The 21,073-nt window shown below is 42.9% G+C and overlaps 1 protein-coding gene across 6 annotated transcripts in view; it reads right to left on the reverse strand.

Annotated features, from left to right (window-relative positions):
- LOC134564850 (zinc finger protein 711-like) overlaps positions 1 to 17,022 on the reverse strand; it is a 22,675-nt gene extending 5,653 nt beyond the window's left edge. For 5 of the 6 annotated variants that reach the window (XM_063424076.1, XM_063424073.1, XM_063424075.1 and 2 more), the window contains exons 1-8: positions 16,884 to 17,022; positions 12,221 to 12,325; positions 10,903 to 11,433; positions 3,819 to 3,977; positions 2,891 to 3,037; positions 2,194 to 2,331; positions 1,048 to 1,095; positions 394 to 537 (exon numbers count right to left, since the gene is read on the reverse strand). In XM_063424076.1, coding sequence (XP_063280146.1) covers positions 394 to 537; positions 1,048 to 1,095; positions 2,194 to 2,331; positions 2,891 to 3,037; positions 3,819 to 3,977; positions 10,903 to 11,433; positions 12,221 to 12,299 — 1,246 coding nt within the window. In that variant the 5' untranslated portion in view covers positions 12,300 to 12,325; positions 16,884 to 17,022. The remainder of the gene's footprint in view (positions 1 to 393; positions 538 to 1,047; positions 1,096 to 2,193; positions 2,332 to 2,890; positions 3,038 to 3,818; positions 3,978 to 10,902; positions 11,434 to 12,220; positions 12,326 to 16,883) is intronic. The other variant, XM_063424077.1, reaches the window with a different exon arrangement.
- Between the last annotated feature and the right edge of the window lie 4,051 nt (positions 17,023 to 21,073).

Here is a 21,073-nt window from a genome sequence, read left to right on the forward strand (position 1 = left end):
AAGTGCTGTTCAGATTCATGCACTTGCACTTGCAGCAGAGAGAGAGTGGGTCAGTAGTTTAAAAACAACCAATCCACAGCACCTATAGTTTATATAGTTCTGTTTTAGAAACTGTTCAAACAGATCAGGAATATCACATGTGCACTGAATATAGCCATGGGTACTTTTTAATAGCTTGCAACATTCCAATGAATTGCATCAGCCCTGAGTGTACTGACTCTGAATAGCAAAATATGACATTTTCTAGGCACAGAACTGGAGGGGGGAAGGACACAGGAAATACGCAAATCATCATTTATAGCTTTTAATTCTGCATCACTTAAAAAAAGAGAAAAAGAATAGGACAGGAGTAAGTGGCACTCCATGACAAAATCGTAACCATCCAGTGTTTACCTGTTTGCCATTGCCTGGCCTCTCCTCTCCTCCTTTTCTTGGTTTTTTGTTTGAACACTCTATTAGTGCTAATGCTATCACAAATCTGTAGGTACTGTGTTGCATTACCGTTTTTGTTTTCTAATCGTGTATCCAAGTTATTTCCTAGAAACAAAAATTAGACACCATAAAAAACCTTAAACAACTTGTTTCTTTGGGACTGATGACTGGAATTGCACAGCAGCATTATCTACTTTTTAAAAACAAGCATTGCCCATTCCTCTATCACCAACATACATTAAAAAGAAGTGTCCTAATAGGAACCACTATCTATCTTTCCTGGCAAAAGTCAAGGGTATGATTGTTTAAACACTGATTAATTTCTAAATATATTCTTTGATTTCTATTTAACTTGTTTTTACTTCTTAACAACTGCATTCTCTCTTTTCTGTCTGCAAAACTACATTAAAAACTTGGCAGTGCCTCCCAACTCCGCCACCCCCTCCAAAGGCCTACAGACATCTAGAATTGCTTTCATTCAAAACAGTAGAGAAAGACTGTGGAGTCCTTCAATATCTAATTTATGGCTCATTCTTTGCATCTCTGATTAGGAGCACTGACACAGAAATGTCTATTTTTTCAAAGACAGTTTTAGTTTTAGTTAGAAGTTCTCACCTGCCGCTTGACCATCTTCGTATCTTCGGGGAAGCCTTCTTTCATCTCCTGCAGAAAATGGTATTTTAGACATAAAATAATATTCTGCTTTTGAAAGCCTGATAATGAGAGAAAACTAACTTAGCTAATAAGTAACAGGTTAACACCATCCAAGTGGAGATGTGCAGCTTGGTGTTGTGTAATCATGAGCCTCAGGAGACAAAATCCCATCCCTGGGAAGAGTTAATATCCACCCCATCTGTGTTTCCATGCTTACCCTGCTGGCTCTCATGCTTTCCATTATTAATATGCTTGTTTCTGCAAACTTTTAACCTCATCTATGCCCTCAGATAGCGATGCAGAGGTCATCTGAAATGCACACTTTGCTCCTGAGATGGAAGCACGTTATCTGTCTGGAGTAGAAGCAGGCAGATAAGAGGACTTGGCCCTTATCAGCCTCTCAGTACAATGAATACCTCAGGAGCACATTCCTCATTTTGCACTGGAAGCATTTGCTGCTGTGTGCCAAAGCTCCGTGGTTCTGATGCACTTTACCAGCCCAACTGTTGGGGTCTCATTACCACACCAAGGAATTTTCACTAACTTGCTTAATTAATTGTAACAGAGACTATGGATAACTTGGTACCCTCTTAACAAACATTTAAGACACCAAAATCCAAGGAAATTATACAAAAGAACAGGCAGAATTCACAATATATCCTAAGACACTTCCACTATTTGAAAAAAAAAATTTTTTTTGTTTCTCACTCGACAGACTAACAGGTTTAAATCATGTATATAAACTGAAATTATTAGGAATGTATTTACACGTTTATTCCTACTATTCCCTTTTTACAGTCTTTCCCCTCTACTCCTACTAATGTAAAATACTTAATGCTGTTCTTGTTGTTTAAGATCTTCAACATTAAGCATCAAACCCCACATACTCTGTACAGCTGAGCTGGGATCTGAAACAAAATCAAACTTCTCCTAACAAGCTTTCCTTTCTATTCCATGAAACGCAACACACAGCAATCACTAGATGGCAGAGATCAGGAGCTGTTTCCAAACCCCAAGAACAAGGTGAGGTCATCCCAGAGATGCTGGCAGCTGGATGAGAGAGGAAATAATGGCAGGGATTTTCAGGAAAGCAGCACAGGTTCCTACCATAAGCAGCAGCCCAAGCAACGGGGACAAATGTTTTATTCACGCCAGAGTCCTCAAGGTGAGTGTCTGGAAGGGATGTGGCTTCTTCTTCCCCTACAATAACTTCCATATAAACTTCATCTGCTATTTCAGCACAGCCTGGATGAAGGGAGGAGAATAAATCTTTAATTTTGTTCTGCCTGTCCTAACTTTTCCTTAATTTAATTTGCTCTCTGATTGATACTCATTATAAATTAATTTTCTTCCTTTGGCATTTAGGGAATCATTGCTTATTCAGATATTCCTTAAAGAGAGAAAACATGTATCAATAAATACTAATCCAAAACAAATGCCCACAAAATTTCCAATACACAGACTCATGAACTTGCAACTGATGACATTTGTCACTTTGTCAGAAAGCTGCTTAATTCACAGTAGGAAAATAAAAAAAATAAGTTTGACTAACCTCATTAATTTCATCCATGGACATGTTAAATTTAATATAAATAATGAAATGATTGCACACAGTATGCACAAAGTGCATTATCCACATCACTTTAAAATAATTATAGCCTGCTTTTTATTTTTAGGGAAGATGAGCTTAGTTTTCTACTACTTCAGGCTGAAGAATCCTTCAGAAAAAAAATTAAAAATGTCCTTGAGAATATATGGGTGTACAAACAGCATGAGAAACAAAAATGTTTCTTATTATGCTTACTAATATCTTCATCTTCCTGACAAGAGTCCTTAACAGCCATGTAAACCATTTTTTCTCGCTGCATTCTCCCAACACCTCCTTGTTCAATGACTCCAGCTACAGAATGGCCATTGTTGAAGTCACTCTCGGTGACAATTTCTGTCCCACCTTGAACAAAAAGAAGTTACACACATTAAGTCAATGTGAACAAAGCCACTGGTAAGATTAATTTCAGATCCAAGTTTTTTTTTTGACTTGCTGGGACCACCTCCCTGAGAGCAGCTCAGAGAACACCCTTGCTGGGAATTACTTCTCAGCCATCAGAGATTTTGGTTCTCCCTGCTGCTGCACGAGCAGTCTGTCCCTTCTGTCCCTTGAGACTGACAGCCCATCCCCACAGGAACAAACTATTTTGGGAATAGGGCCTAGGAATGATCCAGAGGTTTCAGCTCCAAAACAACCAAGAGGGGGATTCTGCTTTTTCAGGAACAGACACAGGTGAGTTGTGCATCCCCTCAGAGCATGGGGAGAGCTGGTCTACCCATGGGGAAAGGGAACTGCAGAGAATAAGTCCCTTGGTTCACCTGCAGCCCCAGAAATCCTCCCCTCTCTCTGCAAAGGCCACCAAAAGCTCCCACCAACAAAAGGGATCCACTCCAGAGACTGCTATGCTGACACACTTGTGTCTTGTAAAGTCAGAGAAAAGCAGCAGCTGAAAAAACAGCTGCAGACACACAGCCACTTCTACATTTGGGCTTTGGCTGCCTGAAAATAGCCCTGCTAATCAAAAAAGAACTTGAGACTTATCCACACCCAGCATTTGCTGCATCTCCACAAGTGTCATGTTTTACAAAATACTCCATTCACTGGATTACGTGGAATGAAGAACAAACAGAGAGACCCTGAAACACTTCATACTACTGAAAGAATAGATAGGATTTCAAGGTACCTATTTCAACATCATCTTCAGCTTCAGCTTTAAATATATAAACTTTGATAACTTCTGAACCAAAGCCATCATCTTTAGCAACATCATTATTTGCCACCTCGGTACTGATCTTCAAGGGAGTGCTTCCTATATGGTCCAATTTCTCTCCAACATCATCCACTGCAAAGAGAAGAGAATAATAATGAGATTCAAACACATTTTTAGAAGTCAAAGTAATCAGTAGCATGATTTTCTCCACTATTCTCCCCATGCGCAGGAAAGGTTTGTATTCATAAGTGGCCTTTAAAAGCAGCTCATCTCAAGATACTTAAAGGAGATTCCAGAAGTTCAGTATTTTATTGCAACTCAGGAAACACAGCAGGAATTACAAAATGAAGGACATAAGAGGGAGCTTGTCATAAAAGGGAATGAGGTAACCGGTTATGGCTGAAACTATTACTCTTAGAAAGCAAAAATTTATCAGTAATTAAACATCTATACAAAAGCATTAAAAATTAACCCAGAATTGCCTGTTACAGTCTAAGAGTTCTCAAAAGTTTCACTCTGAGGCATAGTGACTAAAATTTGGTGGCTGAAACTCTTGTGGAATGTAATGACTTAAAGTATATTCCCAGCTAAAGAAGTGTGCATCAAAAATCTATCTTGTCCCTAAAAGAAATTATTATTTTATCCACTTTATCACTTGAAAACATACACATTAATGAAGATTAATGTATGATATACAGCTGATTAAAAGATGCAGTGACAATAAATCCAAATACTACTATGAGAGATTGACTTATTCTTTACACAACTGACTCGCTGATTATTTGGTTTATACATTCAAAACGTTCATTTAATTCCTAAGAAAAAAAATACATCCAAACTATTAAATTCAACATATTTTGGTAAAAAGGGCATTCAGAGAGATGACCATAGATACACCTCAAATTGCCAACACAGAGGGCACTGAACTCAGCATCTCTGACACATGTACCAACACACTTCTTTCCGAGGATAAATTTAGCTCCTGTGCAGATGGTCAACAGAAACCTGTGCAGAGCTGAACACCCACTGAAGTCCTCTGAATAGAGGAGAATCCCACAAAATGTAGACAAAATCTGAATGAAATACTTTCCAGGGAAACAGCATCTTACTGCACACGTAACATTAAAATGTGTGCACTAAGCAAAGAAAAACGCCTTAAAATGAACACTGAGGTGACAGCAGAGCTTCCTGACACCATGGGGATGCCAAGGCTGTGATCCCTGGAAAAAGTTGGCTTACCTGGGATGGCTGCAGTGGTACCCAATCCCCTCCCAGTTTCCTGCTCCCAGGGCACTGGTGGCTGCTCCCAAAAGCTGCTTTAACACCCTGGAGCACTGGGCTAAACTGGAGTCACTTTAAGCCTTTAAAGCTCGGAGCAGTCACAGGAGGTGGGAAGGAGAAGGTGCCTCTGGCATCAGGGGAGTGGGAATCCATCCCAGCAATTCCAAACTAAGCTCTTCCCACTCATGGACAGGATACCACGGACACATACTTAGCTCAAAGCACTGGGAAACCTCATTTCTATTCACAAATCTTGGACTGCACCAGGTGAATACAGAAGTTACTGAGGACAGAACGGGATAAAATGTAGGTAAGTACAAGTAAGTGGTTTCGTTTTAGAACCTCTAGGAAGTCTATACTTTGATGAAAATTAATATTCTGAGTTGGAAGGGACCCAAAAGGATCATCAAGTCCAACTCTTAAGTGAATGATCCATATGGGGGTTGATCCCACAACCTTGTTATCAGCACCAGGCTCTATAGCCTGAAACATCTATGGAAAACATTTAAAAAATGCTGGTTTAGCTGTTTGGTGGGGTTTGGGGTTCTTTTTGGTAACTAATGGATTAATTCCATTGCTGAAAAAGTATCAAACATGGATCAGGAAAAAAAAAATTCCTCAGGAAGACAGTTTCTGCTTTTTTAATGAAAAGAACTTTTAAAATCTCTACTGAAATCAATGCCAGGAAAACCAACACCTTAATGAGTGAGAGTCTGACACATGCTGCATGATGTTTGTGTGACCTGGCAGGACACTGGGAACAGTCAGAGCACAAACACTGAGAGAGCCACAACAGAGAACCTGCAATATTCCTCTGACACTCAACCTTCCCAGCACCAGGTCATTCAACCCCTTTATATCCACCGTGGGAGTGTTACTGCACCTGCTAATTGACATTTTTAAATGCTGCCAGAATGGGGTTGTCAGAAGAGAGAAAAGTGGAGATGCTGAAATTCCCTTAGCTTGGAATAAGTATTCCTATACATTTACTAAGCATGACTTTATTAAAGACTTTTTTTTTTCCTGCAAGGCTTTTAATGTTGATAAAAATTTCTTATGCATGTTCTGGAAAATGATAAATATAAGTTTAATTTAATAGAATGACCATTCCCACGGCATGTGTGAGTGTTGGAAGGACAGGAAGTAATTCCCAGTACAAGGAGGGATTATATACCCAGCTCTATGACTGCCAAAAAGAGTATTTCAAAGCTTACAAGCCCTGCCAATTTAGAATTGGGAGGTGGTAATAAAGTTCTTTTCAAATCTGCAACTCAAGCAACACCATTTTTTTCTAAACTCATATATTTATAAATATAACACGTTACCAGTTTAACAGAAATAAGTATTTCTATCCTGGGAAGTTATTCAACAACAGCAACTTCCTGCTGAACAGGGGAGTTCCCACATGTGTGATAGGAAGTTTTCTTTCTGGAAAAATTACCAACTATTAAACTAATATTATGTGACTGTGCACCACTATGGGGCTGGTGAAATAATGTAAGAAAAAATCCCAGAATTTTAGATAGTTACCAGGACATCAACTGCAATGCAATAAACATTACATGAAGGAAAAGAAATGGGGAATTTTCCAATTTTTTTTAAGAATGTTTTCATCAAGAGACCCCCAAAACATAAATATAGCATGTACACTCACATACTGTGTTTTAATATTGCCTGTAAAGCTCACAAATCTTCAATATCCTTTAAAAATAGGGAGCCCTGTTTTAGAGGGGCAAACTTAAAACAGTATTTTTAACATTTGTGGTTACTTCTACACCATTAACCATCCTGTGTATTCTCAAAAAAATTCAGTCTTTACAATTTAAGCTAAAAAATGGAAACCAATCAGGAAGTTTGTGTATCCAGGGCCTCTGGGATCACTTTTCTAAAAAAGCAAATGTGTAATATAGCAAAATTTGGAAAATATCATCTGGGCTGAGAAAATGATATCAATATAGACTGTTACCTGTAAGATGTTGCTTTTTGTTTCAAATACAACAAAATACACCAAGGTGGTAATTGCTTTTGCTTAAAGTCCTGTCTTATCTGAAGTACATCTCATGGCTTCCATCTATCTTTTAAATAGATTTAGGTAAGAGAAAAACAACACAGCAGGACAAGTAATCTTTGTCAGGCTCTAAAATATTATTGTTTTTTAGAACAGTTCATGAAAACATTATGTTGTCTAAGATGCCTTCAATCACTGCTAACCCATCAGTGCTAAATTCCCTGCTGCTTTTCCCAGGGATAGCACAGGGGAACAAGGGAATGCTTGCTTCCTTTCTGTCAATGGAATATCAAAGTGTCTTCCAGCTCTGACTCACCTACCAGAAGCACTACATATTATCTGGTCCCTTAAAATAAACTGAGAAAACACAACAGAGAACCTCCATAAATAGATGCTGAATCCTCCTGAGTGAACAAGCTTTAAAGGAACACTCAGCACACTCGCAGTGTTACACTTACCTGGCTTGGCTGTTTTCAGGTGTGTGATGTCCAGATTCACCGTGGATTGCCAGCTCTCAATCCATGTGATGCCTCACATGCACTATGCTGGTGATACCACAGCCACCAGAGGAGCAACATGAGGGCAAGGTAAGTCCCACGCTTTGACAATTCTCCGGTATTTTCTAATGTCTGAGCTATTTAAGTCCCATAGGTTCAAATAGAGGAGTAGGAATCCTAAAATGTTTAGCAAATGAGGCAACAGTGTAAGACACTAAAAAGGAGGTGTTGGTGGCACAGTACCTTACCCCCGGGCCAGCTCCAGTGTGGGTCAGTGGTGGCTTTGAGGTCACCAGAATAGTGCATGGGGCCGGCACGTGGAGCAGGGGCTGGCAACCCGCTGTGGGTCTGAATATCGCAAACCTGAAAAACAAAAGAGGGGAGGCTTCAGCTCCACTGCCCACTGCCCCTGCAGCACGGGGTGTGCTGCTCACCAGCTCCATCTCACTCTGACAAGGGGTGGGGTCAGGGGCCCACCACCGCATTTGGGATTCAATTCCTTTTTATCAAGGTGTTCTGATGGTTTAAAGCAAAGAATCATGAATGCCCTGTGGTATTCATGGTGTGAACATAGCAAAAATAGATGTTTTAAGTCCTATGCTTATCAAGATGGTTTGAAAAAGCTGAATTTATCTGCAGTGGTGATAATCTTCCAATGAAAATTTCCAATCACAAAACCATACACAGATAGTCACACAACTATCAAGATGAACTTACTATTGTCCAAATGGTATTTACACAGAAAATGTTATAACCAAAAGTGTATAAAGTATCTACATGGGAATGTTACCTAAAAATGGTGAAAAATCACCTTTCAGTAAAGTCCCTTCCAACCCAACCCATTCTATGGTTGTCATTTAAGCTGTAACTCCCAACAAGCGTAAGGGAAATTAAAACTCCACAGTCAGTTCCATACCCTAAAATGTCATATTTTGGTAGTTCCCACATGTGTTCCACAGAACAACTTGTGGTATTCCCTAAGGGCATATCTGGCATTTTATGTAAAGTCTCCCCTTTTTAGATGCTAAATTTCATTAAAAGACAACTAACTATTTTGAAATTCTTTAGAAGTATCACTTTGGTGTGATTTACATTATAAAAACAGTTCAACAGTCCTCTATATACACCCCAAATGAAATACTGTAAAATTCACTTTCTACAATATTGACAGCATTTGACAATTGAATACATATAAGTAAATAAAAAGTTTTGACCTGCTTGATAAATTGAGGTCTTCGTCTATTCTACACAACACATTATCTCCATAAACAAAAAATTCAAGGGTAATATTTAAACAATAAAAAAATGGAGCTGGGAAGGGGCTGGAGCCCCAGGAGCAGCTGAGGGAGCTGGGAAAGGGACTCAGCCTGGAGAAAAGGAGGCTCAGGGGGGACCTTGTGGCTCTGCACAACTCCTGACAGGAGGGGACAGCTGGGGGGGGGGGGGGGGGGGGGAGTTGGGCTCTGCTCCCAGGGAACAGGGGAACAGCCTTGAGCTGTGCCAGGGGAGGCTCAGGTTGGATACTGGGAAAAATTAATTCATTGAAAGGGCTGTGCAGCCCTGGCACAGCTGCCCAGGGCAGTGGTGGAGTCCCCATCCCTGGTGGAATTCAAAAGCCATGTGCATGTGTCCCTTGGAGACATGGTCAGTGGTGGCCTTGACAGTGCTGGGAGAACGATTAAACTCAGCTCTTTCCCAACCTAACCAATTCTATGACTGCCTTAATTTATCTAAATGATTACTTAATACAAAATCCTAGGTGAATAATGTAGCTTCCAACTGTGACTATTCAAGCACATCACAATTACACATATATAAAAATTTAATTTGCTGAAAACTAGGTCTCAAAACAGCTTTGAAACATTGTGAAAGCCAAGCTTGAGAGCACCTGACAAAATCACGAATGTGTCAGACACACATGAGGCCATCAGGTAACTGAAAGCTTCAGATGCTCTGGTCTAAGTGCAGGATCATCAGCATCACTCACTCATCTCTCTCAGAATAAATCCCAAAGATGACTGTACTTACAATGACAAGGGAAACAGCCAGTTACAGAATAAACTCATCATAAATACTCTGTCAGAAAGGAGGAATTTGTTCAGCCAAACATCTGACTGTAAAAATGGTGTTCCTTTCGTTACAAAAACACACAGGGTTTTTTTTTTTGTTGCAAGTCTAATTTGCTATATAGACTCATTTTTGAAGTTCCTTTTTCAAAAAACCCTCTTTTTGACTTCTGTTAGTGACATAGTAATGATGGAAAGCTTTAAAAATCATTGCTGTTCATCCTATACTAAATGAAAACAAATGTCAAAATATATTTTGCATAAGGGACATAAATTCTATAAGAGAGGGAAATCATTATAATCATGAATCAGTGGTGTCCTCTGTCGTGAAATTTTTAATAAATGCAGCTTGTTGTGAACCGACTGACACTGACACTTGGCATTGACTTTTTTTAAAATATTGCTTCTGACTAAATAAAATCTGTTTTGACCTACTCACATTTCAATAAGCGATCTGAAGAAGTAAAAAAAATTAAATTACTTGGAATATATTTTATCAAATTTGTGTAGCAGCAATAACTGGTACCTTGGGTATAATGTAAACACTGAGGAAACACTAAGTACCCAAGGTTCTTTCAGCAGCCAACTTCCGTTACCTGTAAATAGGATCATATGGAGTTGGATGCTGTGTGGAAACTGGAATGTGTTAATGAGCCAATCCATTAATGAGCACGACCCCTTATTTCCAAGTTCAGCCCAGAACAGCACAACAGACAATGAAATGCCTATTATAATTTTTAATACACTAAACAAACCACATTTTGTGGACACATTGAGAAAACTTTGAGTTCGAGATTTTAAAAACCCCTGTTTCTCAGTGGGATTCTCCTGATTAATCCCAATATGTTATTTTCACATGAATCTACATAGCATTGTAATGCACCTGTGGTGTTTTTTAGTAAAAAGTTGTATATTCAAAATAAATGGAATGTTTAACTTTCCAAGGTGTTTTTCTTAAATTTCCTGGAGTGTCTAGTTTCAGAAACACAAGCATACACACCCACTCACTCAGCAGCACCAATGTCCTTCTCTTTCTTGTTGTATCAGTGATTTTGCACCAAAACCCCCAAATCCAGAAACCAGGAATTAACTAGGCACCAGCCTATTCCCTGAGCATTCCAAGAGTCCAGTTATAGGAACTTCTTCCCCACCAGACCACTTCCAGCTCAGCTCCCTCCTGCTTCCATCTACCTCTGTGGACTTACAAGATATCATCAGGTAGTCTTCAGATGTGCTCTTGCCATTGTCGTCATCCTCAGTTTTGATGGTGACTGTGGAGCCAGGGACAGTCCCAGCTGCCTGGATGACAGCTTCCGAATCCGAGTTGGTCACCAGCACCTCTTCCGAGACCATGGTGGGCAACTCAGCCCTGGCCATGGAGTCCTGCACCATGTGCTCCAAGTGTCCCTCAGAGCCCGTGACAAGGTCTGCCACAAACACCTGATCAGGAACTCGCACGGTTTCTGTGATCAGGTCAGAAGTCAAAACGTGGTCACTGGTGTCCAAAGCCTCCTCAATGGCAACATCAGCCTCCAACACAGAGTCGGGAACAATGACGCCCTCGGTGACAACGTCTGTTTCTGTGATGATGTCAGGCCCCTGCACCACCTCAGCTGCCAAGCCATGATCAAGGGTTATCCCATCATCCATGACCATGTCAGAAACCAGGACAGCTTCGGGGACTGACACAACAATGTGGTCTCCATCAATGTGAGCAGTGCCAGCCATTCCAGCCACTAGGGAAATAACCACGAACCAAGAGAAAAATGTTACAGTTATTGCACCAGCAACTGGTTTATCTAAGGAATGGAGTTATCACATAGACAAGTTAAACACAGATGTCAAAATCTGTTACTTCTCCACATCCACGTTTTGCATTTCACCAGATAAACACTGTCCAAAGCAGCCTGTTCTGTACAAGTTAAGATAAACTAAACACTTCAAGACATAATTTGGAGTTTGTCCCAAACTTAGGATCTGTTAAAAACTAAAGGCCAGTTTACAATTCAGTCTCGTTTCTTTTAATTCCCAGTTAGAAAACATTTCATTGCAGCAGCAATATGAACCTTCACAGAATACTTGTGTGACACTGGAAGCATAATAATAAACCATTAATTCCTGTTACAATAAAAGGACTCATCCTTTGGACTGCAAGGGCCTTGTTCAAAATAACACTCAATTTTATGCAATATTTACAGTAAAATTTCCAACAACTTGCCACATCACAAGGAATGGCTGGAGGTAGAAACATGGTTTTCATTACCAGACTGGACTGGCCAGTCATATTTGCAGACTACTTTTCTAGACAACAAAAAATGCACAGCGAACTATTTTAACACACAAACAGCAGTTTTAATCTTGAAAACACTCAAGAAAATGGTTCTTACCAGAATTTAGAAAAAAATAATTAACATTATTCAGTGTTTTAATTCAAATGCAAATATCTTGGTATAGACATAGTCCTTCCCAATACCTGAGATCATCTGGATTTTACTCCTTATTTTTAATAGTTAAAATGTTTACCAAAATCTTGCATGATCATAGTGTGAGGCATTTTGGATTCCTGTGTTTGCAATCCAAGACTTCCGCCACCAGGATCCATATTCAGCCAAATTCATTCACAAATAACTGCAATAAAACAAAAAACAAGAATTTATGTTTAACAGTATTCTTGTGTTGATCAGCTTTATTGGATTGATGTGTTACACTGACAAACACAGAGGAATATTTATTTAAAAAATCAAGAAAACCATAAGCAACACTTCACACAATTCACTTTACTATTTTTGTTTATATTTTTTGATATAAAATAACATAACAATAGCATATTAGCATAACAATAAATATTAGCAATTGTGCACAAAGCAGCCTCTGCTCTGCCCCTGTCTGTACAGACTCATTAACTAATTAGCAAGACTGGTGATTCTGGATGTGTGGAGCTATGATGAAGAAAGTGGAGAATTGTATTGGGAGTATCAATTTTTCCAATTCTTTCAAAATTTGGATATATGAGACACTTCAAAACCAATTTTATCATGTAAATTTAATTGGGGATTTCTTTGACAAGGTTCAGCTACACAAAGTCACTCCCACAGCAGGAGAAAGCATGTATCATTTGACAGCGTTCCCATAAAACACAAGAGAAAAGGATAAAATCAGCATTCCAGCATTGCTGCCAAACACTGAAGTGTGGGGATTCCAAATTGTTTTGCAATTTGCTGTAACCCAAAGGACTTTACACAAGTTCTCAGTGCAAAGTGACTGCACAGAAGCACCCACAGGATCAGAAATAGCTCAAGGCTTTCATAGGTAAAAAATCTCAAGCCTAAAACAATCTCTGTTGCCCAAGACTAAAATCTTGTACTTTCCTACCCTCTCATATCCAAGAATCAGAAAAATTGACAGAATCACAGAGCAAATAAGAAGTTGTAGGAGTTGTGGGAAGTGAATGCTGAGTCAGAGCTCAGACCTATGTGACCTGTGGGGCAGAGAGGAGCAGGGAGTACAGATCTTTCAAGGGTAAGTCGCCAAAGTATGCTGCTTTCCTCTTGTAGCACCAACCTTGTTTTTGCTCTCCTAGATCTCATAAAAGAAATCACCAGTACCCCACCACAAGAATTCGTTAAATCTTTGCATCTAATTTCAAACTATGAGGGAAACTCCAATTACTTAGTGGTAGAAAACACTTGACAACCCCATCGCAGTGAGTTCTACCTCAAGAACCAAGACAGCCAAGGTCAAGCCAAACTGTAGGAACAAGCACCCAAAATCTGAAACACCTCTAAGGCAGAATCAAGGGGCCCAGGAGAGCCAGGACCTCCCACAACTCCTGAGCTCCTCCAGTAAAGGTGCCCAACGAGCAGAATTGCAAAGAAAAGCCACCGATCCACCCAAGGAGGTTTGAATTCAAGAATACAAAAAAAGTCAAACATTATTCATGAGGAAAGTTGGCAAGGATTTCACTAATCCAACTCCACTCCAAAATCAAATTCTTTCAGCATTGTAAGGATCACAGAGCAGCTCCAGAACATCAGTGCAATGCTCCATCACTCTCAAATTATCACCACAGCCATCCAAAATTCTCCCTGTAACTAATGAATTCTTGCTAGTACAAAATATAATGCAGCTCTAGAGCATAAATAGCTCATTTAACTATTTCAGAATTAAGGCAATATCTATCATTTCCTGACCACAGCCTTTACATTCAGATAATCCTTTTTCCAGAGTAAATGGATATAAGTTATCTTAATTTACGTCAATCTGAGATTACAGGAAGAATATCTCAGACTTTTTTTTTTCTCAATAAGCAACTTATTTTCAGATTAAATAATTAGATGCACAACTATATTATGTATTGTAGCTCATAGAAAAATGTAATACAAAGTAGGACTATAATTTCAATTTAAATTTCTGCAGGGAAAGCAAATTATCACTAAGAGTATTTCCTTGGTATTTAACAGGACTAGAAAAAGAACCAAAGTTATAGGATGGCACCAGCAATCCCTTAAACTTCCCCTAAAATCAGAGATCGATGACGACACACAGGCAACAACCCCACTGAAGCTGTAACAAGCCTATGAAGAATGTTCTTGTAAACCCTCACTGCAGACAAAGGATGGACTTGAATCAACCACACAATCACAAATTTATTTTTGGTATCAACTCTGGGATCTTAAAGGAATGCAGTGACAGCAGGAAAAGCCCTTCCTGCTACTGCTGGAAGAATGAACCCTGGGTAAGGCCCACGGCTGCCCCCAAACCGGGTGGTTCTGCTCACAGGTTGCAGCAGTACAGATGATGCAGTTACACGTCAAATATGCAGGCAAATCTTGTTATTTGGAACAAAAAAAAATGCAGTGCAGTGATTAATTGTGGTTCTTCTCAGCTTCCTCCTGTAGTACACTGTGTAACACCCACACCACCACAGACAGATCCAAATTATGGCTTTGGAAAGGGAGAAATTAGGCATAAAGCCACAATTCCACACCCTGTCACAATCTCACACTTATCCGTTCCTCTCTTCCTCTAACTTGTAACATCTCAAGTTTGTCCTCTCAATTCCCCTTCTCTGGATATTTAAAGACAGTGAAAATGTTTTCTTAGCATCAGCCAATAAAATATTCACTTTACAATATTCCATTAATTTTTTCATTGATTTTTTAATTACAGCATGCTATCTTGGTTCAGGAAAAAGGACATTATCATCACATCCCAAACTGAAGTATTTCATGCAACCTACACTGAGACTCCCAGAGCAATGTCTCAAGGCTAAATTTTTAAAACATGTCTGTATCTGGAATGGTTTTGCTTTTCTGAAAAATAACAGTTCTCTTTCTAATGAGCCTGAGGTTCATTTCAATCTATTTCAGCTCTTTATGCCAGAACTCTTCCTTTGATGGGTCTCAGCTGAGACAAGCAAGGAATTTTAGAGTAGAAGGGATATCTGACCTTTCTGACTACAACTGTAAATTACTTCTGCACATGGCATTTTTTAAAATCAAGGGTAATGGTTGGCAGTTTGGAATGACCTAAGGACACCTAATAACAACACTCAACTGAAAAACTGGTGGAAGTTCCTAGGATACACAATGATCTGTTCTTAGCTTACTCTTCCTAAAAAAAGTATCACAAAATAACCAGGAATATTTTCATTTTAGAGAGAGTTTAAGAAAACACTCCAAATGCAAAGATCTTCAGCAAAGCATTTTAAGGAGGGATAACAACCAATGCTTCAGGACTTCTACCCTTCCCAGGAAAAACAGGGTGTCATTGGTGTTCCCAGGGGGACAAGGAAACTCCAAATCCCTCTGCTGGCTTCCAGGCATTGTTGCTATATTTAAAATGTGTATAACAGAAACAACATTTCTATAGACCGCCAATTAAAACATGCCAATTACAGCTTAAATATGTGCTTTTTATTTAAGTAGCTTTAGGAATACATTTTGTGTGGTCTTGCAAATGTTAAGCATCTTCCCAGTTTATACACACCTTTATTCCCAGTAGGTTCAGGTGATATATTTTCACGTGAAGCCTAACTGCATGGTTAGCCCTTAATCTCTCCTTTAAAATAGTGTATTTCTTCTAAATAATTTACACCTTGTTTACATGCTCCAAAGGAAAACACATCATACACTGCTGGTGTTTTAAATATTCACAAGCTGCACACGAGATTTGCATTAAACCAAAAGGACCAGGCTCACACATAGAGCAATGGAACAATAAATAAACTTGTACGCCGTTGAAAAATATGAACCAGATGCTGTGTAACGATTTAATTAACATTCAAGTTGAATAACAAAAAAATATCCTCGCCTGATGACACGGTTTTCATTTTTTCCACCCCTAATTTTAATGCAGCAACCGACAGAAACGCAATGAGAAACGTCCCGCTTGCACAAAAATCATAATTAGAAAACCTCAATTAATAAACGAATGTGCAGGTTAACACAGACCCTTGGCAGAGAACAGAGTGGGTATAAAAATGCAGCATATCCATTTTAAAGTTCTTTATTGTGTCCACCTAGGAAACACCACAACTTACACTCTAAAATCCATGTAAAATGCCACAGACAAAACCAGTGAACGAGATTTTGTCTCGCTGCCTGAAACGCGCTAAAGGCTCTTAATACAAAATAAAAAATAATAAATAGAAGAGAAAATTACATCTACGCGTTGCACCAATAAAACTTCCCGTAGTAAAAATCACGGGCAGAGCCGGCCGGCTGTGCCCAAGGGCCGGGGCTCCCGGCGCATCCCTCCCTCCAGCGCGTGCCCGGCGCGGGCGCGCCCGCGGTGCTGCCGGGGCGGGGGGAGGCGGCGAAGGGAGAGCGGGGACAAAGGAGCGAGTATCCTACGGCGGTGCGGGCCGGGAGGCGGGGACAGCGCCGGGATAACGCCGTCCCGGCGGGAATAACCCGGTCCCCGCCGGGATAATGCCGTCCCACGGCCCTGAGTCGCAGCCTCTCCGCCCCACCGGCCCGGCCGACATCTTGTGTTGCGCCATTTTCTGCCCGCCCGCGGGGTCCCTCCGCCGCCGGGCCCGCCCGCACTATCCGCCCGGCGCGGCACCGGCGGGCCCGGCCGGGGCTCGCCCGCTCGCCCAGGGACGGCCGCGGCCCACAGCGACCGCGGCGGCGGTGCCGGAGGGCGGCCTGCGCGGCTCTACTGTGCCCGTGCCCCAGCTCACCTGTGCAGGCCCGGGGTGCGCCGGGCCCGCGGGACGCGCCGGGGCCGGGCCGGGCTTGGGCCCGCTCCGCCCGCAGCCTGAGCTGGGCGGGGGCCGCGAGCGCGCGCGGCCCCACTCCGCTCCCCCCGCACGTCACGCGCGCCCCTGCGCGCCGAGCAGGCGCAGCCGCCACCGCCCCCTCAGACCCCCCCCCCGCGCCCCCGGCTCCTTGAGGGGACCGCGGGGGGACCTCCGCTCCCGCCCGGTGCACCGTGAGGGGCAATGACGGGAGTTCACACCAGTCCCCGTGAGGGCAGTGGAATCATCTAGTGAATAAAACACGCAACGTATAAATAGTTCGGGCAACAATTTCAGTTCTGTAGGTCTCAGTGTGAAAACCCGACCTGCCTGGTTAAACGTGACAATACAAAGTTGAACCAGTTTTTTAATATATAAAACTAGTTAGGATACAGACATGAACCTTCTCATAACAAGCATAGCAACTTGTTTTGGAAACTTTGCATTACTCTGTCACAAGATTAAGAGCCTGCCGTATAAATCTGAGCAAAGGAGGACTTAGGCAATGCTTGGTGCCTGTTCCTTGTCTTCTATTTCAAAGCCAAGTCTGTGTTTCCAAGTAAAGTGTAAAGGCAGAAATGGATTCGTGGAAAATGTGACCTAAACCCCTCAGATGCTGAGAGGGGATTGCTCAGAGCTACCTGAGGGAAGGCAGGGGTTCCCCTGTCTGGGGGGTTGTGAGAGTTGGTCCAAAGACCCTTTGTCTGCCTCCCAATCGCTGCAGAAGGACAGGAGGGGAAAGGAGGCTGAGACCATAGAGACCCCCGACTCAGTTCTCCTGGCTTGGCACAGGCTGAGGTGGAAACCTGCCAGAGTCCTGCAGGTGTGCTCACCGGTCCATGGGAAGAACAATGGACCTGTCATGGGTGCCTGGGCTGTGTTTGCTGCTGGCCAAACTAGCTGTGCTGTACTGACCTGTTCCCTCAATGGAACAACAAGATGGCACTGCTCACGAGATCTACCACCCCTCCTGGCGAGCTGCCCCTCACCTTGAAAAGGACTATAATAAGCTCCCCAAGAAAGACCCTTTTGAGGCCTCCCTGATGGAGAAGACGGATCTATTTGGCGCATGTCATGAGGACTTCGAAGGTGGTCTATTGGTTCAGCGTCACGAGGACTTGCGTCTCCCATTGGTAGCTATAACCCCCCTTTTCTCTTTTCTCTCCTTTCTCTTTCTCTTTCTCTTTCTCTTTCTCTTTCTCTTTCTCTTTCTCTTTCTCTTTCTCTTTCTCTTTCTCTTTCTCTTTCTCTCCCTTTTCCTCTATCGCACATTGATTGTGGGTATCAATAACAGATGCATTGATTTTTGGTTAAAACTGAGTTCTCTTTGCCTCTTTTTGCACTTTGAAATCAAAACAAACCATCACAACCATTAAATGGATCGTGTCAGGGGTTTAGAGGGCAGAGCAACCTGGGGTCTGAGAGTTGGGCCAACACAGGGTGGGTGACGCAAGGTGGACATCCTGAGATGGGGCATCCCCAGGTGACCTTACTGACCACAGCTGGAGTGCTGTGTCCAGTTCTGGGCTCCTCAGGTCAAGAGAGACATGAGCTTCTGTAATTCCCAAAAGATTCATCCTTCTGGACTTTCACCCACTTAGCAGAGAACTTGAAGACTTACATTTGACCCTCCTCTGTGGGATTGCATTTTATGGAAATGGTTTGCTCTTGTTCACCCCTGGAAAATGTATGGTTTATCCCAAGTCTGTACCCTCCCTGCAGTATCGTGTATCTGTAACCTCATTGGCTAAGAATCTTACCGTGCCCCTTTGAACCTCTGTATTAAGAGTGCAGGAGAAAGTGAGCTCCTCCTCTTTGCTCTCTCTTTTGGCTCTTTGCCCTCTTTGCCCTCTTTGCCCTCTTTGCCCCTCTTCCCCCTGGGGGGTCTCCGGACTCTCCCCCTCCGCCTCTCCCCTTCCCCCTCTCCCTCAGGGACCATGCTGCCTTCCTGGAATCAAACCCCGAATAAACCCTCACCTCATCAGCACCCCACCGGCGTCTGAGTCTCTTTGCCTGCCAGCACACGAACACCCACAATCCTAGGACCCCGGGGGGCTCCCGAGGAACCCTCCCCGGGTCCCCCCCAAAATATACACCGCAACAATGGCGCATCAACGTGGAGCAGACCACCATCCGACCCTGATGGACCACAGTAACATTGCTTCAGTGCCGTCTCTGGCGGAGCGGCCGTTCCGAGCCATGGCGGCCCGGGGCGGCACCTCCCCCATCCCACGAGCCACCACACTGCCATCCCGCCATCACCGGCCAGTGTGGCGTGGGCCGGAGTCCCAGCCACTTGGGGCCCTGGCCAGCCTCGCCGCGGCGCGGGCGGCAAAGCGGTAGCGGCGGCGCGGCCCCTCCGGCCTGCGGCGGCTCCGGCGCGGGGCGGCCCCGGGTGCGGGCGGTGAAAGCCCCGGCAGCGCAGCAGCCGTGGCACGGGCGGCTGGCGCGGCGGCGCGAGGTGGCCCCGTGGCGCGAGCAGAGAGCTCCGGCGCGTGCCCGTGGCACAAGCAGCGCCGTGGGGCGCTGGCGTGAGCCACGCGGCCACGGCCCCGCAGCTGCACCCGAGACGCGGCATCTGAGAACATCCCCCCCCGCCTGGCAGCAGTGGCGAGAAAGCGCCCGCACACCGTCGATCGAGTCCGAGCAGCCAACGCCCCAGACAGCAGCGAAAAGAACTCAGCCAGACAGCCATCAGAGAAGGAAAAAACAGTCTGCAACTTCGCCCAAGCCCCACATCTTCCAAAACTCAGTTTTGTAAATTGTGTAACTTCTTTCCTTACCCTTACTCTCCTTCCCTCGCTCCTCCTTCTCCCTAACCCTCTTTCCCTTAACAAACCCCCGAAAGTTAACCCCTTCCTGCTAAGCCCGGCACAGCATGGCTGACACCACGTGCTGCACTGTGACCGCATGGCCACCATGGCCACATGCTCTCAGTCCCACCTTCTGCTTTCCAAGTCCCATCAGGTAAACGTTAAGAAACCAAACCCCAAAGCTAAAGCAGATTAGTAATACCAGTTTTACAGCCTTGTATAATTGTTAATGCTACTTTGATTCCCTTTCCCTGTTTTTCTGCCCCAGTCCCTTGCTGTTCTGGCCAAACAGCAGGGTGTCCCAAACCCCTCCATTTCCTTCCCATCCCCATGAAGTAGTTTTTACAATTATGCCTTTCTAGCTTTTGTGTGTGTTCATATTGCAGATTCCCCTGCTTTCAGTTTTAGAAAGCAGAGGCCTTTTCAGGTCACAAGTGTGGATCCAAGGGAAGCAGTTTTTGAATTGTCTTCTTGTATGGCGGGATTCAGTATTGAATCAGTGAAGCTTTTGGGTTTATGCTGTCCTCAGTAAGTTCTGAGGGTGATTGATAACCTGATATGGTGTCTGAGAAAGTATTTGACGGTTTTTGTAGGTTTTTTTTTTGTTTTTCTTTTGATGATCTAAAAATGGGGGTTTTTTGGTTGAACCAGTTGGAAAGTGAAAGGAGTGATTTGGCTCAGATCCGTGAGTGTCGGTGACTTGCTGTTCAAGCCTTACGGGATCCCGTGGCAGATCAGTGGCAGCTTGAGTTGATTTAAATTCCTCACTGCCCCTGCCCGGCCCCAATGGGGGAACTGCAGCAGGCCACCTGGAGAATCTGAGGCCGTGTGTGGAGCCCGGGCAACTCCATGTGTTTTCCTGTCCCTAGAGTGGGAGCAGAGGTCAGCGCCTCAGCCTAAACTGGGGGCTGTGGTGGTCTGAAAAGCCAGTTGGAAATGGCAAGACACTATTAGGCCAGTCACGCTGAAAAGGCTCTGACAAATTTGTTAATTTGTTTGTATTTGCAATATGAATCCACATAACCCGTCTACTGCAATTACAAGGTCAGATAAAAGTTCACAGTATAACATAATCCTTACTGCAATTGTATTTGGTTTTATGCTGCAAAACTGTGTAATTACTGTTTCATTTTTAAATTGCTGATTGTCATATGTCATATTTCTCTTCTCACATTTTAAAGAAAAAAAGGGTGACTTGTGGGATTGCATTTTATTGAAATGGTATGCTCTTGTTCACCCCTGGAAAATGTATGGTTTATCCCAAGTCTGTACCCTCCCTGCAGTATCGTGCATCTGTAACCTCATTGGCTAAGAATCTTA

Source organism: Prinia subflava (genome assembly GCF_021018805.1).
Source record: "Prinia subflava isolate CZ2003 ecotype Zambia chromosome W unlocalized genomic scaffold, Cam_Psub_1.2 scaffold_22_NEW, whole genome shotgun sequence".
Taxonomy (NCBI): Eukaryota; Metazoa; Chordata; class Aves; order Passeriformes; family Cisticolidae; genus Prinia; species Prinia subflava.